Source organism: Lycium ferocissimum, chromosome 10 (genome assembly GCF_029784015.1).
Source record: "Lycium ferocissimum isolate CSIRO_LF1 chromosome 10, AGI_CSIRO_Lferr_CH_V1, whole genome shotgun sequence".
Lineage (NCBI taxonomy): Eukaryota > Viridiplantae > Streptophyta > Magnoliopsida > Solanales > Solanaceae > Lycium > Lycium ferocissimum.
Window position 1 is genome coordinate 54,365,028 of NC_081351.1, and position 26,325 is coordinate 54,391,352.

Here is a 26,325-nt window from a genome sequence, read left to right on the forward strand (position 1 = left end):
GAAAAGGAAAGTTTGCAGAGAGTAAACTTTTGACCTTTTGGGTTCTTCCTCTATCAACGTAGGTAATGAGATTAATTGATAAAATTTTATCCTATTTACAATCTATTGAAATATTATCTAAATAAACGTTTCATTTGCAATAATATAGGAAGAGAAGAGTTAAACCTTCATATAGAAGCAAAAGAATACATGTCTAACTTCAATAGTTACTTTTCCCTTTCATAATATAAATAGATTTAGAATATGGATGTCCTATGAAAGATGTTGCCACGTGACTTATTACTCTGTTGTTATATGCTTCTTAGAAAAGAACCTATATTTGAGAAAGATAAATTCACAGTTTCACACATATCTACCAACAACCCTGTGAGTCCCCCATTCCACTATTTTTTGTTTGTTGCATTCATGAACTTACATTATTGAAAACGTACTTCTTGCAAATGATGATAATATAATTTTACTATATCAGAGGATCATTTCATGATAGTATAAGGACAAAGCAACATTAAATTTCATTTTGATAAATGTATCAAGTCTTTTACACTTTCTTCTTTATTTATATCCCATTTTATTTATTTTCACATCTTATATTTATTTCTTTGTTGAATTTATGTTGTCTTTATCTAACCTTATTTAGTTAATTCGGAAAAAAAAAATACTCCTTAGTTAATTCGGGAGAGCTCCTTGTTGTGATAAGGTTAATACGTAGGAAAGACCATAGTCAAGGACTATAGTCACTCAGATAACATATAAAGCTCAAAGATTTTATTAAAAATATAAAATTGAGTATTTTTTTTTACTAGCACGATGCATAATTGGACCAATTGACTAAATAATTTTCAGTCTGTAGATAAAAGAGGACTCAATATGTAATTTAGTTCTACACATCCAATGATGTTATATTCAATTACTGAAAAAGAAATGAAACAGCGTGATCTCAAAGAGTACACGAAATATGTAGATCTTTTTCTTGAATTTTATCTCTTTCATATCCAAAGATAAGATTTGAACTCCTAACATTTATCAATTTGAACTCATAACACTTATCAATCTATTAAAATATTATTTTTAGGCATATATACCAATATGAACATTTTGTGCATGACATACCTCTCGAAATCAGAAGCGTACTCAAGATTTGAAGACCACAGAGGCATCATTGTCTTAACATAGACGTTAGCTAAACTATCAATGACAACTGAGAGATAATGGTCATGTTCGACCGGGAATATGGGCTGTAATCTAATACTTAGGCGTTAACATTTTTGTAACAACTAGAGTGGTTGTTGGATCGATTCCCGGGTACACTTTTGGTGCTTACTATATATATATATATATTTTTTTTTTTTTTATGTTAAAGGCACAATATCCACTGCAAAAAAAATGATTAACAAAGTAATCTGATGGAAAGCACTAATTGGGATTCGATCAAGCATCAATGCTGTGGGAAGCAGCGGCTTCAACCAGTGCACCAAGTGCACTTACGTTTTTAAGAGTGCACAATTAAATATATATAACTTTTTCAAGCTATATGCACATATATATACAAAAAAAATTCCGAAATTAACGAGTGCATGTGTCCTCCCTCCTCACCATGTGGGTCTGCTTCTTGTTGAAATAGAAACACTGAAGCTTCAATATCTCACCAAAAAAAAAAAAAAAAAAAAAAAAAAAGGGGAAATAAATACAAAAACAAAAACAAAAACAAAAAGAAGAAATCAATCTTGAGAGGAGAATTATGTCAACGTGCACCCGATATTGTTATGGGAAGGATGTAGAGAAGATAAAGTAGTTCACAGAATGTTGCTTCTAGCATCACCAACTGGAGCAATCAGATTTCGTACGTAAGATGTACCAAAGCGTTGTTGATAATATTACGATAGAACATAGATTGATTTGGATAGAGAGTACGCATTTTGACTTTATTCATAAAGGTTCTTAAGGTTATACAACAATGCTATTTTCTTGTATAGTTTCCAATTAATAACACAATTGAATATTTACGAGTATGTTTGCATATTCCAATTTCATAACCATTTTTGGATAAGTATTTTATTTAAAAAATGACATGAAATACACGTGCAACGCACATGCAAAGAGACTAGTATTATATTAAAAGTGAGAAGCTCCTACCTTCAAAGTTGGGAAAAGTCCAAACTGGTGTTCACCTATCGATCAAAACTATCAAGTGTCAACTATAAAATTGTATAGTCTAATGACTAATGAAGTGCGTGAAAACAAAGTTGAAGTATGAAGTGCGCGAAAACAAAGTTGAAGTTTTGGTAGGTAAAATTACCAAAATAAATAGTGGTAGAAGCTAATAAGCATCTAGTAAAATTATCGAGATATGCACAAATTGATTCATACAACTTAAAATAGATAGAGGGGGGAGTTGTTGCTTTCATACTTCCAATGTTCAACAAAGAGAAAAGAACCGCAAGCTACTCAAGGGCGTGAAGCAATTTATTGTTTCTTCATTTTTAGTTTCAGAAACTGGTAAAGTCCCTTTTAACCACAAAAATAACGACGAAAACCATTATAGTTCATGAACTTTTATAATAGCATCATAAGAGAGAAGACAATATTGGCAACGGCAAGAGACAGTACGTGTGTTTGGTGGCATAGTGTAGGATTAGTCTGCAAGTGGCAGTGGCAAGAGACAAATTGTTTCCTGCAGTACACTTAGCTCTTCAAGACAACCAAATACCAGAAGATTTGAAAGCTTTCTTCAAAATTCAAACCAAGGAACTTTCTCATAATATACCAACATAAATATAAAACAGACAAACCGAATGATTGCAACTTTCAGCTACAATCAAATCTTCACTATGTAATGCGTACTACTACTACTAGCGTTATAGTTTCTAAGATGCTGTCTAATATGTACATAGAATCTGAATCTAAGCTGCTTGCGTCTGGAGTTGATTACTTGTAGGAGATTCAGCACATTCTTCTTGTTTCATCGGTTGATCGTCTGAATCCAGTTCTGGTTGATTAAGGTTCCGAACGAATTGAGTGAATGAAGGGAAATGTTCTGGAGAAAAGAAATCAGCACCCATTCTTTGATATGTAAACAAGCTCATTCCTTTGTCACCTGACAAATTCTTCTTTATTTGTTCGAAACCATTTGATGCATTTGCAACCATTGAGTTTTGGCCCAAGATTTCCACTCCATGCTTTCTGCAAGATGATGTAATTTGAGCAAGCAACAACTCTGGGCTCGAGAGAGATTCGTTTGGCTGGTGATTGTCTGAGAGATCCATCCCAGGCAAGATAATTTGGCATGAATGCTTTGCGAACATCTCAACCATTTCTACATAACCATCTCTGTTGACTGTGTTATAGAAACCGGTTGTCAGCTCGCTAGGGTGGGATCGGGTTCTATACCAAGAGTACACAAGGGGAACTTTGCCACAAACGGAGATTGGAACGTCATGGAAAGTTTCAGAGGCTAGAGAAAGAAGCCGGCTTCCATGTGAAATAAGTTGCTCCGAGTACCAAGAAAGGAAAACATCACCATAAGTCGTCTCCCAAGATCCTCCGTTCTCCTTGAAGAAGTTGCTTGTCATGGGTGGTTGATCATAACCAGGGGCATCGTGCGGACCACCCAATCCCCACAGAGGATTCCCATTGCTTTCAGCATACTGTTTGAGAGAATTCAACATGTATTTATCACAACACTGGAATTCACCAGCTCCCTGATGATTGTTCATTTTGGAAAGATCGTGATGAGAAGGATAGCGAAGCTCGCCTTCTGGTCCTAGACCAAAGGAAATGCCCTGAAAGATGACATAATGTACTAATGAGTTTAACTTCTATACATTGAAAGATAACTACCATTAGACTAGTTTATGCAGAAAATATAACATATAACTTACCACAACATGTTAAAATATACTAATAGTGTAAAAGTTCTTGCCAGTCAGCGTATATAAGTTAAATCCAATGCAACCGTAATGCCTGAAACCTTAAAAGTTAAACTGCACAATTCATACCGTGATTGTGGAGCCCATGAACGGGGAAAATGCAGCCTTGAAGCTCTCACAAAACTCTTTGTAAACTTGAACTGGAGTCTTTCCGTCAAGGACAGGAACATCAGTAACAGCGAATGAAAGACAATCTTTGTAGTGTTGTCCTGATCGGTCTTTAAAGAATATACTAGGGTCAGATTCACCAATCTGAGAAACCCATTCAGGGAGTGGGATTTTCGGTTCCCCTGATGCATGAAAGCAAAGTGACACATGAAGCTTAAGACCCAAATTCTGGATCACTTCAGCAAGTGCAAGGTAGCCTGTCCAGTTATATTCCCCCATGGCTTCCTTCTCAACTACTCCCCACCAGATTGGGAGTTCTATGCCATCTACACCGAGTAACTTCAACGCTTTTAATCCAGCTGCAATTGCTCTAGGATGGTTTACCGTATTAGTACTTGAAACAGCATCAAGTGGCAACCCAACAAATAGTTTCACGCCATCAGTCTGCAAAGACCATTTCCAATAGAGCAAGACATGTCAATATAGCAATAGAACAACGCTTTTATAAGCAAAAAATTGCAAAAAAGTGATAAGGTCCATGGGGCTTGAAGTGAAAAGTGAGAAGTGAAGCGCACACTAAAACTGCGTTGTGATATTTTCGAAAATAAAAATTATCAATCGTATATGAATTAAGTACTATGATAATCAAATCACAATTAACATAACCAATTTTAGCATCCAATAAACTAATGTTGATATTAATCCAACTTCTCAAAGTTGATAATTAAAAAACCGACCACTTGTCGTTTGTGTCACCTGTCATTGTTTGAAGCGCATGCTTATCTGAAGTGCATAAAGAGATAACTCTTCGCTTCACATTACTTTATGATTTTAAGCCGCGAAAAGATGGCTTTTAAAACCATGGCTATACTGTCAAAAAGAAATACGACATGGCAAGAAGAGTAAGGATTGGCATACAAAATTATCAGCAAGTATGATGTTGATATGCTCAGTGACAACCATTGGACTCATTTAACATAACCAATTTTAGCATCTAATAAACTAATGTTGGTATTAATTCAACTTCTCAAAGTTGATAATTAAAAAACCGACCACTTGTTGTTGGTATTACCTGTCATTGTTTGAAGCGCACGCTTCTCTGAGGTGCATAAAGAGATAACTCTTCGCTTCACGTTACTTTATCCTTTTAAGCGACCACGAGATGGCTTTTAAAAACATTGCTATAGAATCATGCGTAGTTCACTATCAAAAAGAAATACCACATGGCAAGAAGAGAAAGGATTGGCATACAAAATCATCAGCAAGTATGATGTACATAAGAAATCAACTCAATACTCACAAATTCATAAACCAAAGGCTAAAAATTTACCTAGAATTATTATATGTTGTATTCACAAATTCACAAACCAAAGTCAAAGAGAATTTCTAACCAGAAAACCCATATTTATTGACTAAGGAAACAATGTAAACTCCAGTTGCTTGATTAGAATGATAAAAACACCACACTGACACAACAACATATTAATATTATCCCAAAAAACTATATTGTTAAGGATTTCAATCAAAAACATCATTTACTTCCAACTTAAGTTTTGTTGTAATTTATTCAAAGTGGAACAATATGCAAGGGGAAGGCTGCTTATGGCTACATAGCATAAATTTTGAAGCAAAAAACAACATGACAATTAACATATTCTCTTATATTCTGATCAAATTTATTCACCATACAAAATGAAATAAATAAATTATAACCAAGTGACAAAAACAAGAAGAGCTAGCTAGCTTACCAGCTTAGATTTTCTGTTAGCAGAAGCATTCTCTAATATCAATGGTTTAGCTTGTGAACAACCAGATGCTTTCAAACTGAACCCATTCAAAGATTTTACAGGCCATTTTATACTTTGGCCAACACATAATTTTGACTTTGAATTCAAATTCTTGGTAAAACTACAATACCCAACTTCTTTACATCCCAAATCATTCCTACCCAAATTTACCTGAGAACTTCCCATAACTGAAACCTCCATAATTTTCAAGAAAATCAAGAAAAAATTGAATCTTTACGACAAAAAACCGTATGATCTGACTAGAAAAATAGACCTTTTGATAAGTGGCAAAAGGGGTTTCAAGGAATTTGGTAAAATGAAGGATTTAGAGGTTAAAATTGAAGAATTTTGAAGAGAATTGTAGAAGAGGAATGCAGATTGAATTGTAGTTGGGACCAGTTTTATAGAGAAAGAGGAAAGGAATAGAAATAGTGCAAGATGAATTAGCCACGTGTCGCCTCTACAGTTCAAGAAAATTCAGCCGCATATTTTAAGTTTTCTTTAATTGTCTCTTAAGTATTTTAGGCGGCTCGTTTTTGTTCTTTTTTTATGAGTACTTTTATATTTTTTAAAAGGCAGACTGTTTTAAGTTTTCTTTAATATTTTAGGCGGCTTTTTTTTGTTTAGGAAATAATTTTTTATTTTTTTTAAAAAAAATCTCGGTCGTTCTAGTGCATTGCTTGATGAACTTAATTTGTATTTTAGGTTACATTAGTGATGATTTTATTCAATTGATGTGTTTTTTTTTATTTTTTTATTTCACACCATATATGGACATAAATATTAAATAACAATATAAAACAAAGAACTAACTGAAATCACGCAACAATATACACAAATTCATCCCCATGTTCAGAACGTGAGGCTACTTTTTTCTTTCTGAAATAATGACAATATGTTATTTGCTGAAGTGATGAAGCTAATGGATTTTCAATAAGTTCCTTCTTTTTCTGTTACCTTTTGTTTGGATGATATGTAAAATAATTTCTGGTTAAGCTTCGTTTTCTTGCAAAAAATATTTAAAAAATTATCCATTTTTATAAACAATTTTTTTTTTCAGCAAGGTAAAACTGTCGACGAAAAAAACAAGCTAAAGTCATCATGCAGAAGGAATACATATTAAATTTTGGAATAATAATTATTGTTAGCTATATGAAATTGAAAAATAAAACGTGTGAGAACCACCTAAAAATGAAAAAGAAAAACAGATGAAAACATTGGGTGGTACTGAAAACCTTGAAAACATGAGAAAGAAAACATTGGGTGGTACTGAAAACCTTGGAAACATGAGAAAGATGGATATTTTTCTGTGGATAAGAAAAGATCAAAGGTGCAATGCTGACACGTCAAAAGGGCCAGGGATTGCCAACAAAATTAGACCATTTATTTTATTTTATTACATTTCTTTCATTCACTAATGTTTAAATCTCACACCATAAACGAGATGTCAGAACACGTGTCATGATCCTGTGGCTTTGCTGACTCACTTCCATGCCAGCTTCCTTATATTGTTCAAACAAAGATTTGAGTAGATTTGCTGACTGTTTAGTTTTGATTGGACCATATGAAAAGCCCATTAAACAGTACAACCTCAAGAAAATGTGGATAAGGTATACGCTTATATGGAAAAAAATAGATTAGTGTTATCTGGTTTAACATCATTTAGATTTTCTGTTTTACTAGAACACTGGAACAATATGATTGGATTTCAAATTAACCGTTTCAAATTCATCTTTTATTATTAATTATATATATATATATATATATATATATATATATATTTGTTTTACGTCACACTTTTCTGAGATTCAAACAAGTATATTCTTAGATAAGATAACTTATGAAGACAAAATTCCCTTGCTTGTACTACCAAAAGTATTATTTTATGTTAAAAAGATTCAACAATTAAATTGTTTAAAATTTATATATATAAAATAATATTCTCATACTATTTATCTTTTATATTTTAGAGCAAAAGGGATCAGTTGAACAACGTCCCTCGGACTATATACCTTTGTCTTAAGATGGAGGGCTTCAATCATATGAAAAGAATTCTTCGGACTTTTTATCTTATCTACCCAACTATTTATGAGTACATTTCTAGCTTAAGATAACTTTCGAAAAGGGAAAAAAGAAAAAGTGCAATGGATTTGCTCCTAATTCATGTTACTTCAACCAAAAAAAAAAATCATCTTATAGTCATAAGAATGTGTCTTGGTGGTTGATAGGCTCACTAGTTCCTTGAATCCACATTGTGATTTATATTCAAAAGTTTACTTGCGGAGTTAGTCAGAATTTAAATGCGAAAACCCGATTCAGTTTTAAAAGTAAGGGCGTGTAGCAAGTGTAGCTTAAATTAATTATTTATACATATTTGAAAAAAAATTAATACAAACAAATTTGATTCAACCAAAACTTTAGTATAAGATTTGATTTAAAAGAGAACCCAATATAAATAAAGTTGATGGAAAAAAATACTTCTTAAATTTGATTATCATATCAACTAGTACAAGAGGCTATAATGTTAGCCCTGGTCGGTGTCTATTTTGTTAGAGAATTAAAGATGATCTATGGTCCACTAAATTTTGATAAATTCGTGACCAAGCAAATTAATAGTGACTCATTTATCTTGTACTATTGTCGTTTATATTGTAATTTTTATAATATATAAATTTTTTAAATAATTCAAATTCATATAACCAAATGTTTTTTTTTTTGGGGGGTTGAAGTTCAAACCATTTTAACGTTCACCAGTGTAATACTATTTCACTACAGATATTAAATAAATGTCTTAGATTCTATGTCTATTTAAATGATGTCAAATAAACTTTCAAGTAATTATATCTTGCTTTCTTGTGCTAAGTCTTCCCATTAAGACTAGCTTCTTATTTTTTCTTTCCTGAAAATTAGAGCTAGTCCAACTAAAAGTTGTAGTTAAAAAGAATTAAATCACTTATTAGCTTGGAATAGTTAGAATATCCTCAGTGACTTGGAGTAAGATTATATACACTTCAAATATCAAAGGCTTTATTTTCTGACAAAATAGACCAATTGTAACATACTCATAGCTCCGTTCACTTTTACTTGTCCACAATGATTTTGCACTCCATTTAAAAAACAATAAATGAATTGAATATTTTACCATAATACTCATATTAATAATATATAGTTTCAATGGAGTTGGAAAATGATTTGAGAAATGAGTACTGAATGTTAAGGGTAAAACAAGCAAAAAAAAAAATCTTGATAAGCTAAAGTGGACAACTAAAAATGAAAATTTATTTTTAATATAATCTCTTTGACATTATTAAATAGTTAACTTAAATCATAAGAAAATATTAATTATTTACCATCTTTTATAAGCCGCAAAGACACGCTTAATTACTATAAACCCTTACTCCCTCCGTTCATTTTTACATGTCTTGTATATAATAAAAATAATAAGTTTATATCACTTTTTGATTTGTAATAGGTTAGAAAATCAAAAGATAATTTACCATTTATTGATTAAAATGGAAATTTACCTTTATTATTAACTAATTATGAAAAAAAAAGTTTGGAACATTAAGAAATTGTTGGCATGGTTGCATGATTTTCGTTGAAAAGATATTCGATTGATTTCAATTATTGGACGGCTTAATAATAATAGGGATGATATATTAAAATTGTCGTTCTATTTTACGATGATTCCTTAATGGGTGTGTCAAATTAATAGAAGACAAATAAAAAATGGACGGATGGAGTATTATATAGTAAACCCTATAATTAAGGCACGGATTTGAGGATTGAATCAAGAAGTAGGTTCCACGTAGAAGCCAAATCAGCCCAATACAACTTGGCATTTAAAGTTGGCACGTCTTAAATTACGTGCTTGTCATTGACGTCTATGTTTCATGATTAATCGCACTCAAGCACTCCCTCCGTCCACTTTTACTTGTCTAATATTTTAAAAATAAATTTTTATTTTTATTTATCACTTTTAGCATATAAGGACAAGACAATTTCTTTTCTTTTTTTCATTTTATCCATAGTATTAATTGCTCACTTCAAATTATTTTTCAAATCCAATAAAAATGTGCACTAATTAATAAGGGTAGATTGATAAATTATGCACTTCATTTATTTTTTAAGGGATGTGCAAAGTTAAAAGTGGACAAGTAAAAGTGAACGGAGGGAGTAATAATTAAGCACCTAACCCCCCCTCGCCAAAATGATTAACAAAAACTACATTATTATTGAGCAGAATAATTTGAATTTATGACCTGGCCAACATGAGACTATGACCTTAATTCCATGTTGTTCACATAATTCACAAGCATCCATTGTATTTTAAATTTTAGATTGCAACAATGTGTCCAAAATCTACTGGCGAATTGCGTCTGAATGACCGAAAGTAAGCAATCCACTTATAGTGCTTGAATATAATATTTAGTTCCGTCCATGATTGTGAGTTGGTATAGTGCTATCAATTAAGATTGTCCATGTAAAATGTTCTACGTGTGAAAAACATTTTACCTTGAAGAACTGTTCTTTTTCTTACGTTTGCTCAATACAAAAGAACATTGCATGTTTTAGTACTGACGTTGAAAATAGGATATGCAGATAATATTTTGGTGGTGTTATAGAGTAATAAACGTCACAACCACCTTTACGTGTTGATTAAGTAAGTGAAGTCACAGCGATATTGGGTTACATATTTCATTTATCCTATCTGGTATAGAACAGTTTCATTGGAGGTAATAATTCCATTAATTTAAGACAACGGAATCACAAAAAATAAATTCACAAAGAATTATTTTCCGAAAAGCACTTCATCCATGCCAAACACACCTTTTTATCCATACATTCGAAAAAATACAGCTAGCCCCGTTCATATCGACTTAAACTAGATAATTTTTATCCACAGGGCCGACACAAAAACTAAAGCTGGATATTAACCGTATGCAGAAACAATTGACCGTTTGACATATTGGATAGTAGACCACAGAAAGGTGACATTTTATTAGCATTTTTCCAAGTTTGAGACAATATACTAAAATTCATTATTCATATCATAGTCCATCAGGACATGTGGATATTCCTCTGTGGGCACCAATTTATTTGTCTTAAACAGAAAATACAGACAAGGTAGTAAAACTAAGATTAAAAAAAATAAGAAGACAAAAATAATTGCAATGATTTATTCTGCCCATATCATGCATGTAATATCAAATACTATGTAATATAGATACATCGGGGATCCATTTTTTTTTTTTTTTGGTTAATCGGATACTTCTTACATATATAATGTATATACGCATATTACATACTAGTTGAGGCAACAACGCCAGTTACTTGTCTTGGGTTAACCCATTAACGGATCATTACAAAAAGGCTTCTTACATATATAATGTATATACGCATATTACATACTAGTTGAGGCAACAACGCCAGTTACTTGTCTTGGGTTAACCCATTAACGGATCATTACAAAAAGGTACAAGTCTGTCAAAATAGTGCCCATTAGATCAGCTAAATAAGTATTATAAACGAAAACGGAGAGAGGCGGGAGGGGGGTGGGGGGTTGAGTAGAGTCTGGGTTCCTCAAAAAGTTGTTGCCTTATTACTCCTTCTTTTGCCGGCAGGTCTGCCACCTTAGCTTGTTCTGCTCCCAATATTCATGCTTTAGTACCGGATGACGTAGTGCCATGATTAATGACCTGCATTTAGAGATAATATGGTTATAAAGTAGATGTCCATGGTTTATCATAGCTATTACTTCTGTCGAGTCAGTGCTGATCTCAATTGAATTTAAATTATGTTCCACAACTAATCGATCGAAGTCCCTGCATAGGACTGGTTAGTTCAGCAAAATTATTTGTAGTGTGGGTAAGCCCTTCATGTACCCCATTACCCATTAGTACCCATTGTCCATGGTAATCTCGTATCACTCCTCCAATTCCACCCCTCCCAGGGTTACCAAAGCATGAGTCATCACTGTTGAGATTATAATGATTTGGCTCGGGTGGTTCCCATTTGATGTATATTCTAGTTCTGGTTCTGACTATGAGGTTGGGAGTGCATGCTAAGGAGAATTCAATGGCTTGACTGTAGAGGTGATTAAAGGAGGGTTGATTATGCTTGTTATGGATAAGGTTGCTATTTCTATTTAGCCAAATACCCCAGAATAAGAAAGGGAGCTGATCAAATGGCCAAAATCATGTTGTCTAAGTTTGCTCCAGCTATTGATCAGAATGGAAATACTACAACGTTGTGATAGCTGTATTAGTGGTATTGTGTTGAGAAATATTGTGCCAAAATTGTTTGCTAATACCACACTAAAAAAAGATGTGATTAATGAACTCCTCAGGGTGTCCACATTCTGTACATGCGGGATTGATATTGAAGCCAATGGAGTGTAGATAAAAAGAAGTGGGGATCCTGTGGTGATTAAGCGACTAGAAGAATTAGGGGATTGATTCATTTAACTGGAAGGCGAAAGATATCCATCTGTTTCTGGATGAAAGTATATATTTATTGTTATCGTATAATTAATTGTCCGGTCCATTTTAATTGCCGTATTTTTATTTACAGGTTCTTCAAGAAACTTTTAGTAAGAAGTGTTTTTTTTTAACTATTATATTATACTCTTAGTTAAATCTTTAAATAGTAGTAAATATTTATAAAAATGAGATTAAGCTAATCATAATATTATATATATGTACTCTTCTCTTTTAGGTTCTCTAGGCTAAATAAGTAATGTTTACTACCTTTTAGAAACATTAGTACTAGGATCAAAAAAAATACTTCATTAATATATTTTTGTTTTCTAAAATGTCAACTAACATTTTGGATTAGTTAATATTTCTAGTAATCATGACAATTAAGATGGACTAGGGCGATATTTATTATCAACCCAAGTTAACAAAGGATTAGAGGTTCACTTTATCTGCTTATTTTTTTATTTTTTAAATCCTACTCCCTCCGATCCAAAATAATTGAGGTTTTAAACTTGGGCACATGGATTACGAAATTCACTAACTTCTAAAAATTAAGAGGGGTTTTGACCAAAATACCCTTAGTTATAATTTTACTCTTCTTTTTAGGTTAGCATAATTATTATGGAAATGTGTCAAGGATAAATTTGAGAAAGAAAACTAAATGCTTTTTTTATTTTGTGAAACTTCAATTATTTTGAAACAATTTTTTGAGGCTAAAACCTCAATTATTTTGGATGGGGAGTAAATTCCCTAAAAGGTCACCCATGTATTGAGAATTCCCTACAAATATCACTTTTGTTTCTTTTAGGACTATAATATCACTCAACATTAACTATTTTCCTCGTAATATCTAAACACACAAAAATCCAAAACCTTCTTTCCTAGTTGTCTTCTGCTTCTTTCCTACGCCATGTCATATAAAATTCTATTTTTTTAATAATATTTATTTAGTAAAATTTACTTGTCATAACTACCTCTAAGACTTATTTAATAATAACTATCTTATTTTATTTAATTTTTGTATTTTTTTTAATAATATTTATTTATTATTTAAAATACATATACATCTCAATCTCTCTGCTTTATTTAAGATTTGTCAACTCAAAAAAAATCCTCTCTCCTCACAACTCACCAATTTACCAAACCAACCCATATCTTGAACAATGGTCTCTTAACTTCTTCTTCTTCTTTAACTCTCTAAATAATCATCCACCATATCATTAGTCTTAAGTAGCCCTTTTCCATCCTTCCCCCATTTTACCAGAACGAGTTAATTGTCCCTTTGAAAGAAAAACAATACTCGCCCAGAATTATTTGAACTTAAAACCCCCGATTGGATTAAGTTGGAGATAATTGTGGGTCATTTTCATTACCCTACTTAGATCCGATTTAAAACCCACTTTCAATATTTATCCCTCATTTTCCCAAGAAACGAGGTTTGGTGTTTCAAAAAGATACGATACCAATCATTTGAACTGAGTAGTGCATAAGATTATTCACACACAAAACTAGAGAAACACAATTATGTTTACGTTTTCTCGAATTTCGCAAAATGGACAAGAGTCGTAATATGATAGTTTTCCGCTTAATATCGGTAACAATTTTCGGTGATAATTTCAAATTATTTCTATATATTTCCACCAAATATCTTATTTCTAATTTTGCAGTCCGATACATTTCATTGTATTCCATTTATAACTTTTTTTTATATTTCTTAAACAATCAACCATATTTCATTGTATTCATTATATTTGGAAGTATTTCTAAAAGAGTTTGGAATGGAATAATATTTTCGATGAATCAATCAGATTTAATTTGATTTACCTCAAAATGAAGAGTATTATTTGGAATATTTTTACTCACAAATTTTGTATTTTCGTATTTCAAAAACGCGAAATACAATCGGACAACAAAACCGGAAAAAATTTTGAATGGGATTATAGAGATGTTATAATGGAACCTCGCTTAGGGTTGGTTGGAACCATTAATTCAAATTACCATATATATGGGTTTTATTGATTATAGTTTTTTAATTCATAATATTTAATATATTTCAAGTATTAAAAAATTAAAATTTTAAATGATCAACTTATGCTAAACTTGTTAGGGAAATGACATTTGTGTAAGTTTTACATTTATTTATTTAACTCATCCAATCCATTTAACTCAACCCAAAATCAATTTACCAAACCAACCCATATCTTGAACAGGTCCGTAACTTTCTTAAAAGAATGATATAATTTTCTTAAGTAGCATACCAACTAAGCGAAAAAAAAAGAGGATAAATTTCATTTTACGCTACCCTACTTGCCATTTAAACAATATTCCTATCCCTCTACCTTCGGAGGATAGGTGTTTCAAAACGGGATTACCAATGCCTGAGTAGTGCATAAGAATTCACACACAAAACTAGAGAAACACAAAGCACGTGGAATTTGCAAAATGGACAAGAGTCGTAATATGATAGTTCTTAATATCAACAACTGATAAAAATTATATCCACCAAACTCTTTCAGTTTTGCAGTCCCCCTTTGTTCCATTTAGAATTTTTTTCTTTATACAAAACCCTTGTTCCATTTAAAACTATTTTCGATGAATCAATCAGTCAACCGTGCCTCAATCTAGAGTTTATTTGGAATATGAACGATGGAGTACAAGTTACGGACTTGTTTGATCGGTTAAATGGGTTAAGATATGGGTTGGTTGGGTAAAATGGGTTTGGATTGAGTTAAATAAATTTAATAGTATTAAAAAATTAAAATTTTATATGATCGGACATGCTAATTAGGATATGACATGGCATGCCAACTAAAAAAAAGAATTTGACATGGCATGCCAACTAGAAAATAATGATATGACATGACATACCAACTAGAAAAGAAGAAATTTTTTGTATATTTAGTATATTCTGAGAAAAATAATCAAAGTTGGATGATATTATAACTGAAAAAAATAATTATACCTTCTATCAAATATAAGACATTTAAAAAATTTGAAACTTGTGATTGACCAAATAATCCCAAAAATTTATAAATGCACTAAACGAAGTCATTCAATTTTGGTAATAGATTAGTTTTTTTTTTAAGGAATTTAGTTTTGGACGGGAGGGAGTACTACAATATAGAGAATACGTGGAAACTCGTGTACATCAACATGGACTGTCAGAGTTAGATATTTGTAGCCAATAGGGACCCAAATATAGATGCAAGTGAGGTGAGTCATGAATGAGTCAAATCCATGTCGAAGAAGATTGCATCGGAATCAGAGAAATTGATGAAAAGGGGTGGTGCATGCATCTATGTGAAGTTTGAAAACACCATCACTCCGCGGATAAGCCAAAGAAATAGTACTATAGAATGATATCTACACCATTAAAATATGCAACGATATTTCTAAGCGTAGTTGTTATGCTATCTCATTGATCCACGGCCTTTATTTTACCAAACATTTGTTGCCCCTAACTAGTACATTAGAAAAAAGACATTTATCAAATAATGATAGTCATAATGCATGCAACAAAAATTGGAAAAGCTGTTAAGACGTGTCTCGTACATAATTGGAAAAGCTGTTAAGATGTATCTCGTACATAATTAAATTAAGTCGCACAGCAGTTTTTAACACACACACACACACACACACATATATATATATAACCAAAATAGATGCTAACACCAACCAATGAATGCACTAGATGTCATCACTTTAATCCATAGTACATTTTAACCAAGAATTAATATATGTTCTTTGAATTTCCATGCTCGATATGCCCTAAAATATTTCACCCAATGATGCTTCTTAATGAACTTACCTATATATTACAACAAAAAGTGTTTTCCTTAATCAAGAACAATAATTTACTTAACAAGTACTCTTATATCTCTTTGTTACAGCCAATACATTCGACAAATACTGTTAAAACATGTTTCAATCAACACATACGATTTTCTGCTAGTTAAGAATTGAAATTTGTACGAAGTAAGATTATCCAACAAACATAGAACCACATTATAGTACATACAAATATTCAACATATGCTATAATAATACATATTATCATTCACATGTCCCATTTTTTTCTTGCATTATCGAAATAGCTGAACGCCTATTACAAGTATCTGACTTTGGTCCATCTTAGAGTAAACAGCTAGGCGGTAAAAGGTTGAATTACAACCTGCATATACTCTATCCTTGAGACCTCATATGGAATATACTAGGTATATTGTTGTTGTAGATCACCCAATTAGAGCCTCGGCTGGCGCGGGCTGACCTGGTGGGCCAGGAAGTGTAACCGGAATATCTGGTGGATTGGGTCCAAATGGGCCTGAAATTGGGCCTGGTGATGGGCCTAGACGAGGATCACTATGGCCTCTTTCCCAACGTGGTCTGCCAATACAATCTTCCAGGGCCCAACAGCAGCATAGGAAGTAGAAGCTGCCACAATAAAAAAATAAAAATAAAAACAGAAAAAGTTAGTATTAGTTGAAATTTGTGTCTTGTAAGACGATAAAACATGTATAATGTAGTATGTTCCATATGATACCAACATCATCAAACTATTTATCTTATGATCAATCATAGATTAAATGCTTCAAGGGCCCTTTTGGTTAATTATAATTGTCTGAATAATTGATCATTGAATAATACATCTAAATATATGATCAATAATAGACGCATGGTATCAGTGACATCCCTAATTTTAAAATTAGACAAGGAGAGGGAGGGGGTTTAGAGAAATAAGTATTAATTTCATTGATAATCAAACACCAAATACAACCAAGGAACTTAATCTAGGGTATTACCTAGAAAAATGATTTTAATGAATAATGAAACACCCATTACAATTAAGGAGCATAATTGAATTTTAAAACCCCCTATATTTTGAAATAGCATAAAAAAGTTAACAAGTTCAAAAGTGAGATCGGAAGTTCTTACCTTTGCATCACTTAGATTACTATACTCATGGACAGGCGTGTGGAGGTTAAAAGTTATTACTCCCCGTGCCAAATTATTTGATACAGTTCGGTTTTCAAGGATTAAACAAAAATCTAGACCGTGATTTATTTCTATGCCCTTTAGATATTTTAAATTGTTAATTATGACTTATAGTACTTTTCATTTATGTAGTTTCTAAATATATGAATTATTTTTAAAAAAAACTAAGAATTGTATGTCTGAATTCATCAAAATAAAAAAGTTTGACTCTCAAGATGCAAGCAGTACAATATAAATTGATGGGAGAGAGGGAGTAACAAAAGAGAGTTCATGGTTCCTTATAGTCGTTTATTTATTTATCTTTTTCTACCGTGACAAATTATCTATCCTGAAAAAAAAAATAAAAAAAAATAAATGATAGAACCTGTGTTACTCCCTCAGTCCCAATAAATTTATGTGGGGCCATTGACTAGGTATGGAGTTTAAGAGATAAATGAAGATTTTGAAATTTGTGATTCAAATCGAATCTTAGATATTTATGTAGCTGTAAATCTATCTCATAAAATTAAATTGTTTCTAAACACAGAGAGGTGATATTCTTTTTTGACAAATTAAAAAGAAAAGTGTGCCATATAAATTGAGAAGGAGGGAATACAATACGGGAGAAATGATTATTTGGCCCTTTACAAATCTTTTTGTTTAGTTTTATAATCCCTTTTTACAAGAGATCTTTATTTTTAAAGATAAAGGATTTGGAAAAAACACATAGGAGATTTGAAAAAGTCATTTTTTCAATTCAGATTGTACGAGGCTAAGAAATCTTATTTTCTCAGTACAATAATAATAATAATAACAAGAAGTTGATAGCAATACTAACCAAGAAGAGAGGGCAATGCACAAGTTAGAAAAGTATCGACCAAAAAAACCAAAACCAACGTTACTATGATAAGGTCGCTGAGCTGTGTGAGTCCACTCCGATCCAGCCATGCTCGGAACATTTGGTGGTGCTGGTGCATACATCTTAATTACTTCCACAATTCTTCTTACTTTCTGAAAATAAAAACAATTGCCAAAACAATATAATGGATGAAATGACCCAACTATATATAACAAGAAATTTAGACTTTACTAAGGTTTCATACCAGCAGTTTTTAAGGATGTCTTTATAGTCTATGAATAGTGACGGAAAAAAGGAGTGATATTTTATCCTATTGTAGAAAGAAAGCGGTGGAAGTAGTTGGTGCATGCATAGCATGTAATGTAATGTTCCAAGTGTATTGCTTTAATACATGTACACGTAGTATATCAACACCTTTCAATTGTTAAACATAACACCCAAGGAAGCACTGCCCCTGGGCACTGGATAGGCTTCTCCAAAATAGTAATTGAAGTCTTATTGGATAATTCAAGTTGCTATCTAATTCAATTTTTTTTTTCCCAGGTTCCCTTTTTGCTTCCTTACTGACTCGAATCCATGATCTTCGAATTGAAGGTGGAGGGTGCTTAACATTTAAGCAACCTCTTTTTATCTATCTAAATCAATATCTGGAACCACGAAACAAATTATTCAAACGAATAAATGCATCAAATCATGTTAATTTATTACTATAATCTATAAATTAGAGGTAAATACATAAAGTTTATTATTTTCTTATATGGTCATGAGCTTTGTATAATATTTTAGAGCGTTTTGAATTAAACTACTTAAATCTTCATAGTTATCTATAAAAATTTTGACAACAAGAACCAAGATATTATACAAAAAAACAAATGGCTATATTTTATAATCATGTTCATGTTTGAAACTTTGAGATGATCTATACTTTCATATGTTTGCATTCTTATGAACTTCATTTAAAGTGTGTAATATCTTTTGTTTGATTTAGAGTGGACATTGCACATCTAACATTTATAATCCTCTGGCCTCCCTTTAGTTTGTTTTTCTTTGAAAGAACTCTTCTTTGGCTGAATAACTTATGTTTTTCGCTTATTAAAACAAAAAAGACGCATTACCTTCTTATTATTGATTTGTGGTTCACTTGATTTTAAAAAAAAAAAATTAAAAAAGAAAAAGAAAAATAACATTCTTTGACTCTTTGGGCCAAATATTAACCCAAAATGACCCATATTTTAGTCTTACCTGAAATGACCCATATTTGTACCCTTTGAAACTTTTAGCTTATCTTTTCTTTTAACTGCTTCCGTCACGCCATTTCTTAATTTCTCTCCTTTCAAGTAAGTTTTCTTTCTTCTTCTCAATTTTCTCCGACGTTACTGTTCTAGTTTCGTGCGCCATTTTCCGTTTGAAGTAAGTTTCTTGTTCTTTTTTATCAGTGTCTTTAGGGATGGCAATTAGGGTAGGGCAGGCGGGGCGGGGCGAAGTCATAATAGGGCGGGCGGGGCGTAAAGTCATAATAGGGCGAGGGCGGGGAAACATATAAACGGGGCGGGCGAGGTCGGGGCGGGGGCAAAATTTAATTTTTAAAATTTTTTAATAGGGCTTTTAGGGCAAGAAATGGGTTATAAGTGGGTTGGGTAAAAAATGACTTTTTATTCTTGTTCCTTAGTTTGAATCCACATTTTGAAGCATCGTTCTTTACTACTAAAAGTATAAGCATGATTGCTTGGAAGTTTGTAAGATTTCTTAGCATTATTAAATTCTTATTTGTTCAAATGTGACTCCAATATTTTTATTATAAAACAAGAAACCCGTTATTCTATTTGTTTAAGCTTGTACAAAACCTTTCCAATTTATCACAAAAGTGATAGTAATTAACTAATCTTACGATCAATATTCATAGAAGAAATCACTAAAAAGACATCTACAAAAAGATTACTTGTTATACTTACATCACAAGTTTGTCTTTAGTAATTAAGACAAATCATCTTTTTTTAACTCGACATTCCTTGAGAAGCTTATTTAATTATACTAAAGATGGTTTTGTGTATTCTCATGCTAAATATAGTAAAATATGTAAATTCTAGTTCTATTTTGAAATTTGAACGATCAAAAGAAAAAAATCCAATTTTAGGAACTAATCATTCATCTAATTGTTTTTAAAAAAAAATATGTAAATGTAAGTGAAAAATAAAGAGGAAAAATGAAAGATAATATAAACGGGGCGGGGCGGGCGGGGCTTAGCGGGGCGGGGCGGGCGGGCGGGGCAATTTCCTTAGAAAAAGCTAAACGTTAGAAATCTTAGCAGGTCAAGGCTTGCCCCGCCCTAACCTGCCCTAACCCGCCCTATTGCCATCCCTAAGTGTCTTCACAGTAGCATATTATTTTCGTTTTTGAGAATTGAATAAGCTTCTTCTTCCCTTTTATTAGGTTCTTCATAGTAGCGATTTTGTATTCGATTTTGAGTTAAGACATCTGATTTTGATTTTAAAGTATTTTTAGTTTAGTTTAAGGTTTAATTTTGGTGTTATTTAAGGTATGTTGGTTTTGTTTTGCTAAGCTGATAGGAGAATACCATACTTGCATGCACTGTTTTAGTTGTTTTTTTTTGTGTTGATCTCAGATGGTGATGGTGTCTTTGTGGGATTACTCTAGTTCCTTACTAATTAATTAGTCTATTTCAGGCTGTTTCAGTGAGATTTTTGTGCATCCTTCTTTATGATCCTCGTCTTCATTTTTTATCTGTACTAAAATATGTTTCCCTGGTGTTAGTGTGTATCATACCTGATGTTTGAGAAATTTGGTACAAGTTCTCAAAGTTGGTTATCTTTTTTCTCCATTATTAACCCTTTCCCTTAGTTTAATTCGTCTTTCAGTCGGTGTGCGCGAAAATGTGTTCCACTAATCGTCATGGAAATATTGATGAGGACGATGATCATAGTGAGACTCCTGTTGCTCCTCCTAAACAGGAAAGCATTAGAAGAACCCGCTCACATGCAAAGCAAACTGTAAAACTTGTTAAGGCCGGCAATAGAAAGACCAAAAACGATAATGAAAACAGTAAAAAGAAAAAGAAGAAGGTTTCCACTCTAGCCAAAAAGAAGGTATTCCTGTTGTTGTGTGATGAGCTTTTGATTCACAGATTTTATTTTAGCTTTATCTTTGTTCACATATTTAGCTTTGTATAAACTAGTATGACTACGTATATCTAAACTTTGTGTTATTTGAATGTGTTTTCTCTACTCTAGTGGGGGCTTATACTTGTATAAATTGGTGTAAATATGTATATGAACTTGGTGCTATTTTGAATGAGTGTTCTCTGTTCTAGTGGGGATTTATTGATAAGATTTGGATTGGGATACACTGAATCAACAACGAAACGCGAAAAATTAAGATAGGTAGAAATTTAGAGATGAGAATATAAGAAAGGGAGATGAGATTTAGAAGAAAGAACGGAATTAATCAACTACAATTATGACTAATCAACATAAGAAAGGAAACCTACACCTAGATTAATCGACAATCTAAGATGAATTCATTCCAAGGAAGAAGAGAAACTTGAACTCATACATGGAAATCTAATCCAAGATTATCCAAGAGAGGCTCAAATCAAAGAGTTAAGGGAATCCACCCAATAAGGGAGAAACTACACTCAAAAAAGTTTCATCACAAATCTCAAGCTAAGGAATGAAAATAGGCTAAGGCAAGCTTATATAGTTTTGTCTTTACATGCATAGCCACAATTATTAACTACTAGCCACATTTGGCAATTAACTACTAAGCCCTATTACAACAAAGATCCAAAAGTGATCTTTGCATAAATAACCCCACATGGGCCCTTCTTCACTTGAATTGCAATCCTAGCCTCGAGTTTGCACGCCTAGTCACAAATTGCACTTCTAGCCACTTTATGTGGCTTCAATCAATGGGCCTTCATCTCCATGTCTCTTTTAAGAAATTATCAACACCCTTATGTCTTGCCCTTTAATGGCCTCCGAAGTCCCCATCTTCCTCATCCAAGGGCGTGTGGCATGGAAATGCACGTCCAAAGCTCCATCACGGGTTTTAGCCTTCATAGTCGCCGATATAACTATGTAGATCTTGATGCTATTTGAATGAGTTTCATCTATTATAGTGGGGACTTATACTTGTATAAACTAATATAAATATGTATATATGAACTTGGTGCTATTTGAATGAGTTTCTTCTTTTCTAGTGGGGACTTTATACTTGTATAAAATATGTATATCTAAACTGAAATTTTCTAGTGTTTAACATGTCTATTTGGTATATCATTCTTTCTTTCATTTATTTTTAACTATTTTTTCATGTTGAGGTTGGTAAGTACTATCCAGAAGCAAATGAACATTTCCACACTAGGATTAGTTAGCATACAAACACAAAGATTGTCAGCATTCTGAAGCAATACTTGACTGAAACGCAGCAACAAATGTTTCGGGATAGTTTTTTTGGCTACTTCCTCGACTTGCCTCAATTCAGAAATCAGAATCAACTGATATATGCTTTGTTACTGCAGGAAATTTCCCCTGGTAGTGAAAAAGAGATATGGATTAAACTCAATGGTAATACCTTGCAGTCCGGCATCAGAGAATTTGCTTGGCTACTGGGTTGAAGTGTTATGAAGATGATAACACTGTGTATGATGAGCTAGAAGTCAATAGGTTACTGAAAGAGTATATTTTCGGAGATGGAGAAAAATCAGTAACGAGGGAGAGTTTGCTTGATCGCTTCAAGCAAAAGGGTTAGAAGTCAAATGAGGATGCGTTCAAAATGGTCATACTAGTATTCGTCCACCATTTCCTCTTCTCTGATGTTACTAGGCATAGCATATTAAAAAGGATTATGATATAGTTGAGAGTGGTCAATATGACAATATCAGAGGTATGCATGGGGCACAAAACCATTTGAAGACATGTTCAAAACAATGAGGGATAAATTGAGTGTCAAGTTGATGATGTACATGCTCGGAGGTTTTCTACTTGCATTCCAAGTATGGTTTTATGAGTGTTGCTCCACAGTTGACAAAAATTTTGCTTCTCGTGTTGGAAATTGTGTGCAACACATCCTTAACTGGAAAGTCAAAAAAGGTCCGACATTTGTGGACCTGACTAGTGGGAAACTCATGACTAGTATTTACCAGGTAAAGTTCTTGTGTTGCTATTGATATATGTTTATAATTGTGGTTTGAGAAAAGTATTTTTGAATGTGCTAGCTTGTTGTTATTTAAGTGACATGTATAATTTGTATATGTCATATGTAATCATGTGTACATCAAAGTCAGATCTCATTTTCTTTGTATAATTCATGTATAATCATGTCTATGTTACATTTTTGCTTAGTTTAATTTGCGTATTATAGCCATTCTTTTTAATTGTTGTAGCTGAAGTACTATAACATTACCCCTACCAGTGAAGAAAAATCAAGGCTGAACATTGCGGCATTTTCTGAAGATGTCAACGTTGATGTTCCATTAGAAGAGTTGCCTACATTTGACAATGATCATTCGACGTTGCACCCCCCAGTTCATCCACAAAATATGGAGTAATAACCTTGTCTGAGATGCAATACTTTTGCGAGCCCTGATGATTTGAAGGCAGAAATTAATATGTTAAGGCTTGACCTCAGAAAGGAGTTGTATTAACACATATGCTTTGTTGGTTTAGATTTTGTCTTTTTTTTCTCTAGCTTACTCTGAAAATGTTACGGTACTCAATAATTACGTGGTTTCTTCCTTTGAAAAACTCTTCAATTTGTTTGATTCCAAGGCAACAAAGGAAAAGGGGGATGGCGTTCCTGTTTTTGATTTACGTTTTTAACAGATTTATATTTTAAAAAATAATATGTAAACTTTATTCTGTTGTTTTGTTATAATCAAAGTGTTGTTGATGATGATGATGATAGATATAACCATAACGGGTATCAGTATTTCAATGATAATGACTTTGCCACTGATGTTCCTGAAGGAAATATGGCTGCTGAGCAAACTAAGTCAAGTGTCAAGGCACATGAGGGAGTTACTGATGGTGTTTCTGGTACAGTATTCCCTCACCTTCTGGACAACAGAATTATCTTTTGTTTATATAACGTGTAATATGTTTTTCTCTGTCTTAGGGGAAGCGAAAACACATGTTGTAAATGATTCAAATTGTATGACAATGAACTCACTGATGAAGTTTTGGCGAAGTCAAACATTTCCTAAATTGTGATTCATAGGAAACATGCCAAAAAAAGAAGAAGACATGACACCCGAAGAATTGACTCAAAAAAAGTTTCCAGCGAAATGTGTTTCATCTGCATTTGTTGTAAATTTTGTCTCTAATATACCTAGCACATCTAAGTCAGAGCCCAAGTGCATTTTTGAGGAGAAGTATCCTTTTGTGAACAACATTGATGAGTTTGAAACCTATTCACTTGGGGGTAGAGCATTTTCTGAGTTTGTTGATGATGAGATTGATTCATCACAAAGGTAGCTTCATTGTTTTAGTATTTATTTATTCTCTTACAATGATCTATATGTGTTGATTATTTTTCATTTTCATGATTTAAAAGCACTAAGAACTTTATCCCAAAGGAAAAAAATAATCTGACCATGCCTTTTATTATTAGATCAATTTATGTGACGAAGAGGGATTAGTTCTACACGAATTCATACAATGGACAACTTTTGTCAGACGAGGTATGTGATTTTCTTACAATTTTCAATGTTTCTATTTATTTCCCGGAGTAATGACGAATATGTTGAGTGTGACCTTAAGAGGGCTTAAGATATTGAATTTATAAACGAAATTCATTAATATCTAATTAATATCATCAAGGTAGTTAGGATTGTGGAATTAATGGTACTTAAATGTTGTTATTCGAGAGGGTATATGAGCCTAGAACTTATGATTAGGATAATGGACTACTTGAGGATGCACTAGATTTATGGCTCTTTTTGATAGTTGCCAGTTTACGAATTTTCCTTGTAGTTGCTTTAATTGTTGGTTGACTGTTGTTTCTAAACAAGTATAACCAATGTATAGTTACTTCTATTGTATTGATTCACTAATGATTGTTATTTTACTTCTATTTTTCGGTCTCAACACATTGATGTCATATTTTACTATTTGAGGAAAAAGGCTAAATATGATCCTAATGTTGTTGTACGGTTCACAACAACTGACTCGTGTTTTGTTGGCAAGAGTATTGAATTCTATGAAAAGTATGTAAGAATAACTATGACGCTGTTGTTATTCCTGAAGTTAATGCGATATCTCAGTATAATATTCAAGGCTTTTATTGTGACGCAAATGTACAATGGGACATAGTTGACCATGTGTTAATTCCAATTCATGTCAAGCGTGTAAGAAAAGACAGGTCAATTAGTCTTAGGTGTGCTTACGTTCAGTGATTGGTTTATCTACGTATATGACTCTAAGTGTGGTGCTTTGAATGATTCTATGGTTATAAAAGCATTGTTTCCTTTTGCATACATGATACCTCAATTCTTGACAAGTATCAGACTCTATGGCAAGAGGAACGACACTGATTTGAAAAAGGATGCATATGCAGATAGAGCACTATCTGAACCGCTGTTGGTCAATTTGGTCCCTGATCTACCACATCAGTTTTATGCGTAATTAAGTTCTTTTTGTTCTTTTTTTAATTCAGTTTTAATCACAATATTTTAATATGTGTACCTACGGTAGCTTATGGGAAATTTGATGCTTACAGGGATTGCAGTGTTTTTAGTACTGCTTTTGCTGAGTATTTCATCATGGGGAAAAATAGACAAGAAGAATTTTGACATCGATACATATCGCACAAGAATTGGATCCTAGTTGTGGCAATATAGATTGAACAAACAACAACTTGGTGTCGTGAGTGACGATGAGGTCAAGGGCGGGATCAACAAGAAGAAAAAGAGGGGGCAGGTAAGAAAACCAAGAAAGTAATTTATTGTAGTTTCACTATACTTAGTAGGTGTAATTGATGTTCTATTTTGTTAAATAACCGTTTTTGATGAACCACAATACATTTTTGCTATTCGTGAAAGCGAAAACTATTGTGACTAGTTAGTTGGTTATGGATATCTGTGTAATTGACTTTTGTCAAAATCTTAAGGTTATGGACGAAATATGGAATAACGATAATAGTTTTGTATATGTTTGCTCAGTACTAAATGATTGTTAGCCA

The 26,325-nt window shown here is 32.6% G+C and overlaps 3 protein-coding genes across 3 annotated transcripts; 1 reads left to right on the forward strand and 2 right to left on the reverse strand.

Moving 5' to 3' along the window:
* Positions 1-2,734: 2,734 nt before the first annotated feature.
* On the reverse strand, positions 2,735-6,203 carry LOC132034318 (inactive beta-amylase 9). Its single transcript, XM_059424629.1, has 3 exons — positions 5,783-6,203; positions 3,996-4,478; positions 2,735-3,779 (listed from the first exon to the last, which is right to left on the reverse strand). The coding sequence occupies exons 1-3, from the start codon at positions 6,020-6,022 to the stop codon at positions 2,901-2,903; spliced, it is 1,602 nt and encodes a 533-aa protein (XP_059280612.1). The 5' UTR covers positions 6,023-6,203; the 3' UTR covers positions 2,735-2,900.
* Positions 6,204-16,281: 10,078 nt separating this feature from the next.
* On the reverse strand, positions 16,282-18,454 carry LOC132034319 (uncharacterized). Its single transcript, XM_059424630.1, has 2 exons — positions 18,109-18,454; positions 16,282-16,730 (listed from the first exon to the last, which is right to left on the reverse strand). Exons 1-2 carry the CDS (start codon positions 18,249-18,251, stop codon positions 16,532-16,534), a joined length of 342 nt encoding a protein of 113 aa, XP_059280613.1. The 5' UTR covers positions 18,252-18,454; the 3' UTR covers positions 16,282-16,531.
* Positions 18,455-24,038: 5,584 nt separating this feature from the next.
* On the forward strand, positions 24,039-26,035 carry LOC132034320 (uncharacterized). Its single transcript, XM_059424631.1, has 3 exons — positions 24,039-24,182; positions 25,665-25,765; positions 25,864-26,035. Exons 1-3 carry the CDS (start codon positions 24,039-24,041, stop codon positions 25,934-25,936), a joined length of 318 nt encoding a protein of 105 aa, XP_059280614.1. The 3' UTR covers positions 25,937-26,035.
* The last annotated feature ends 290 nt before the right edge of the window (positions 26,036-26,325 follow it).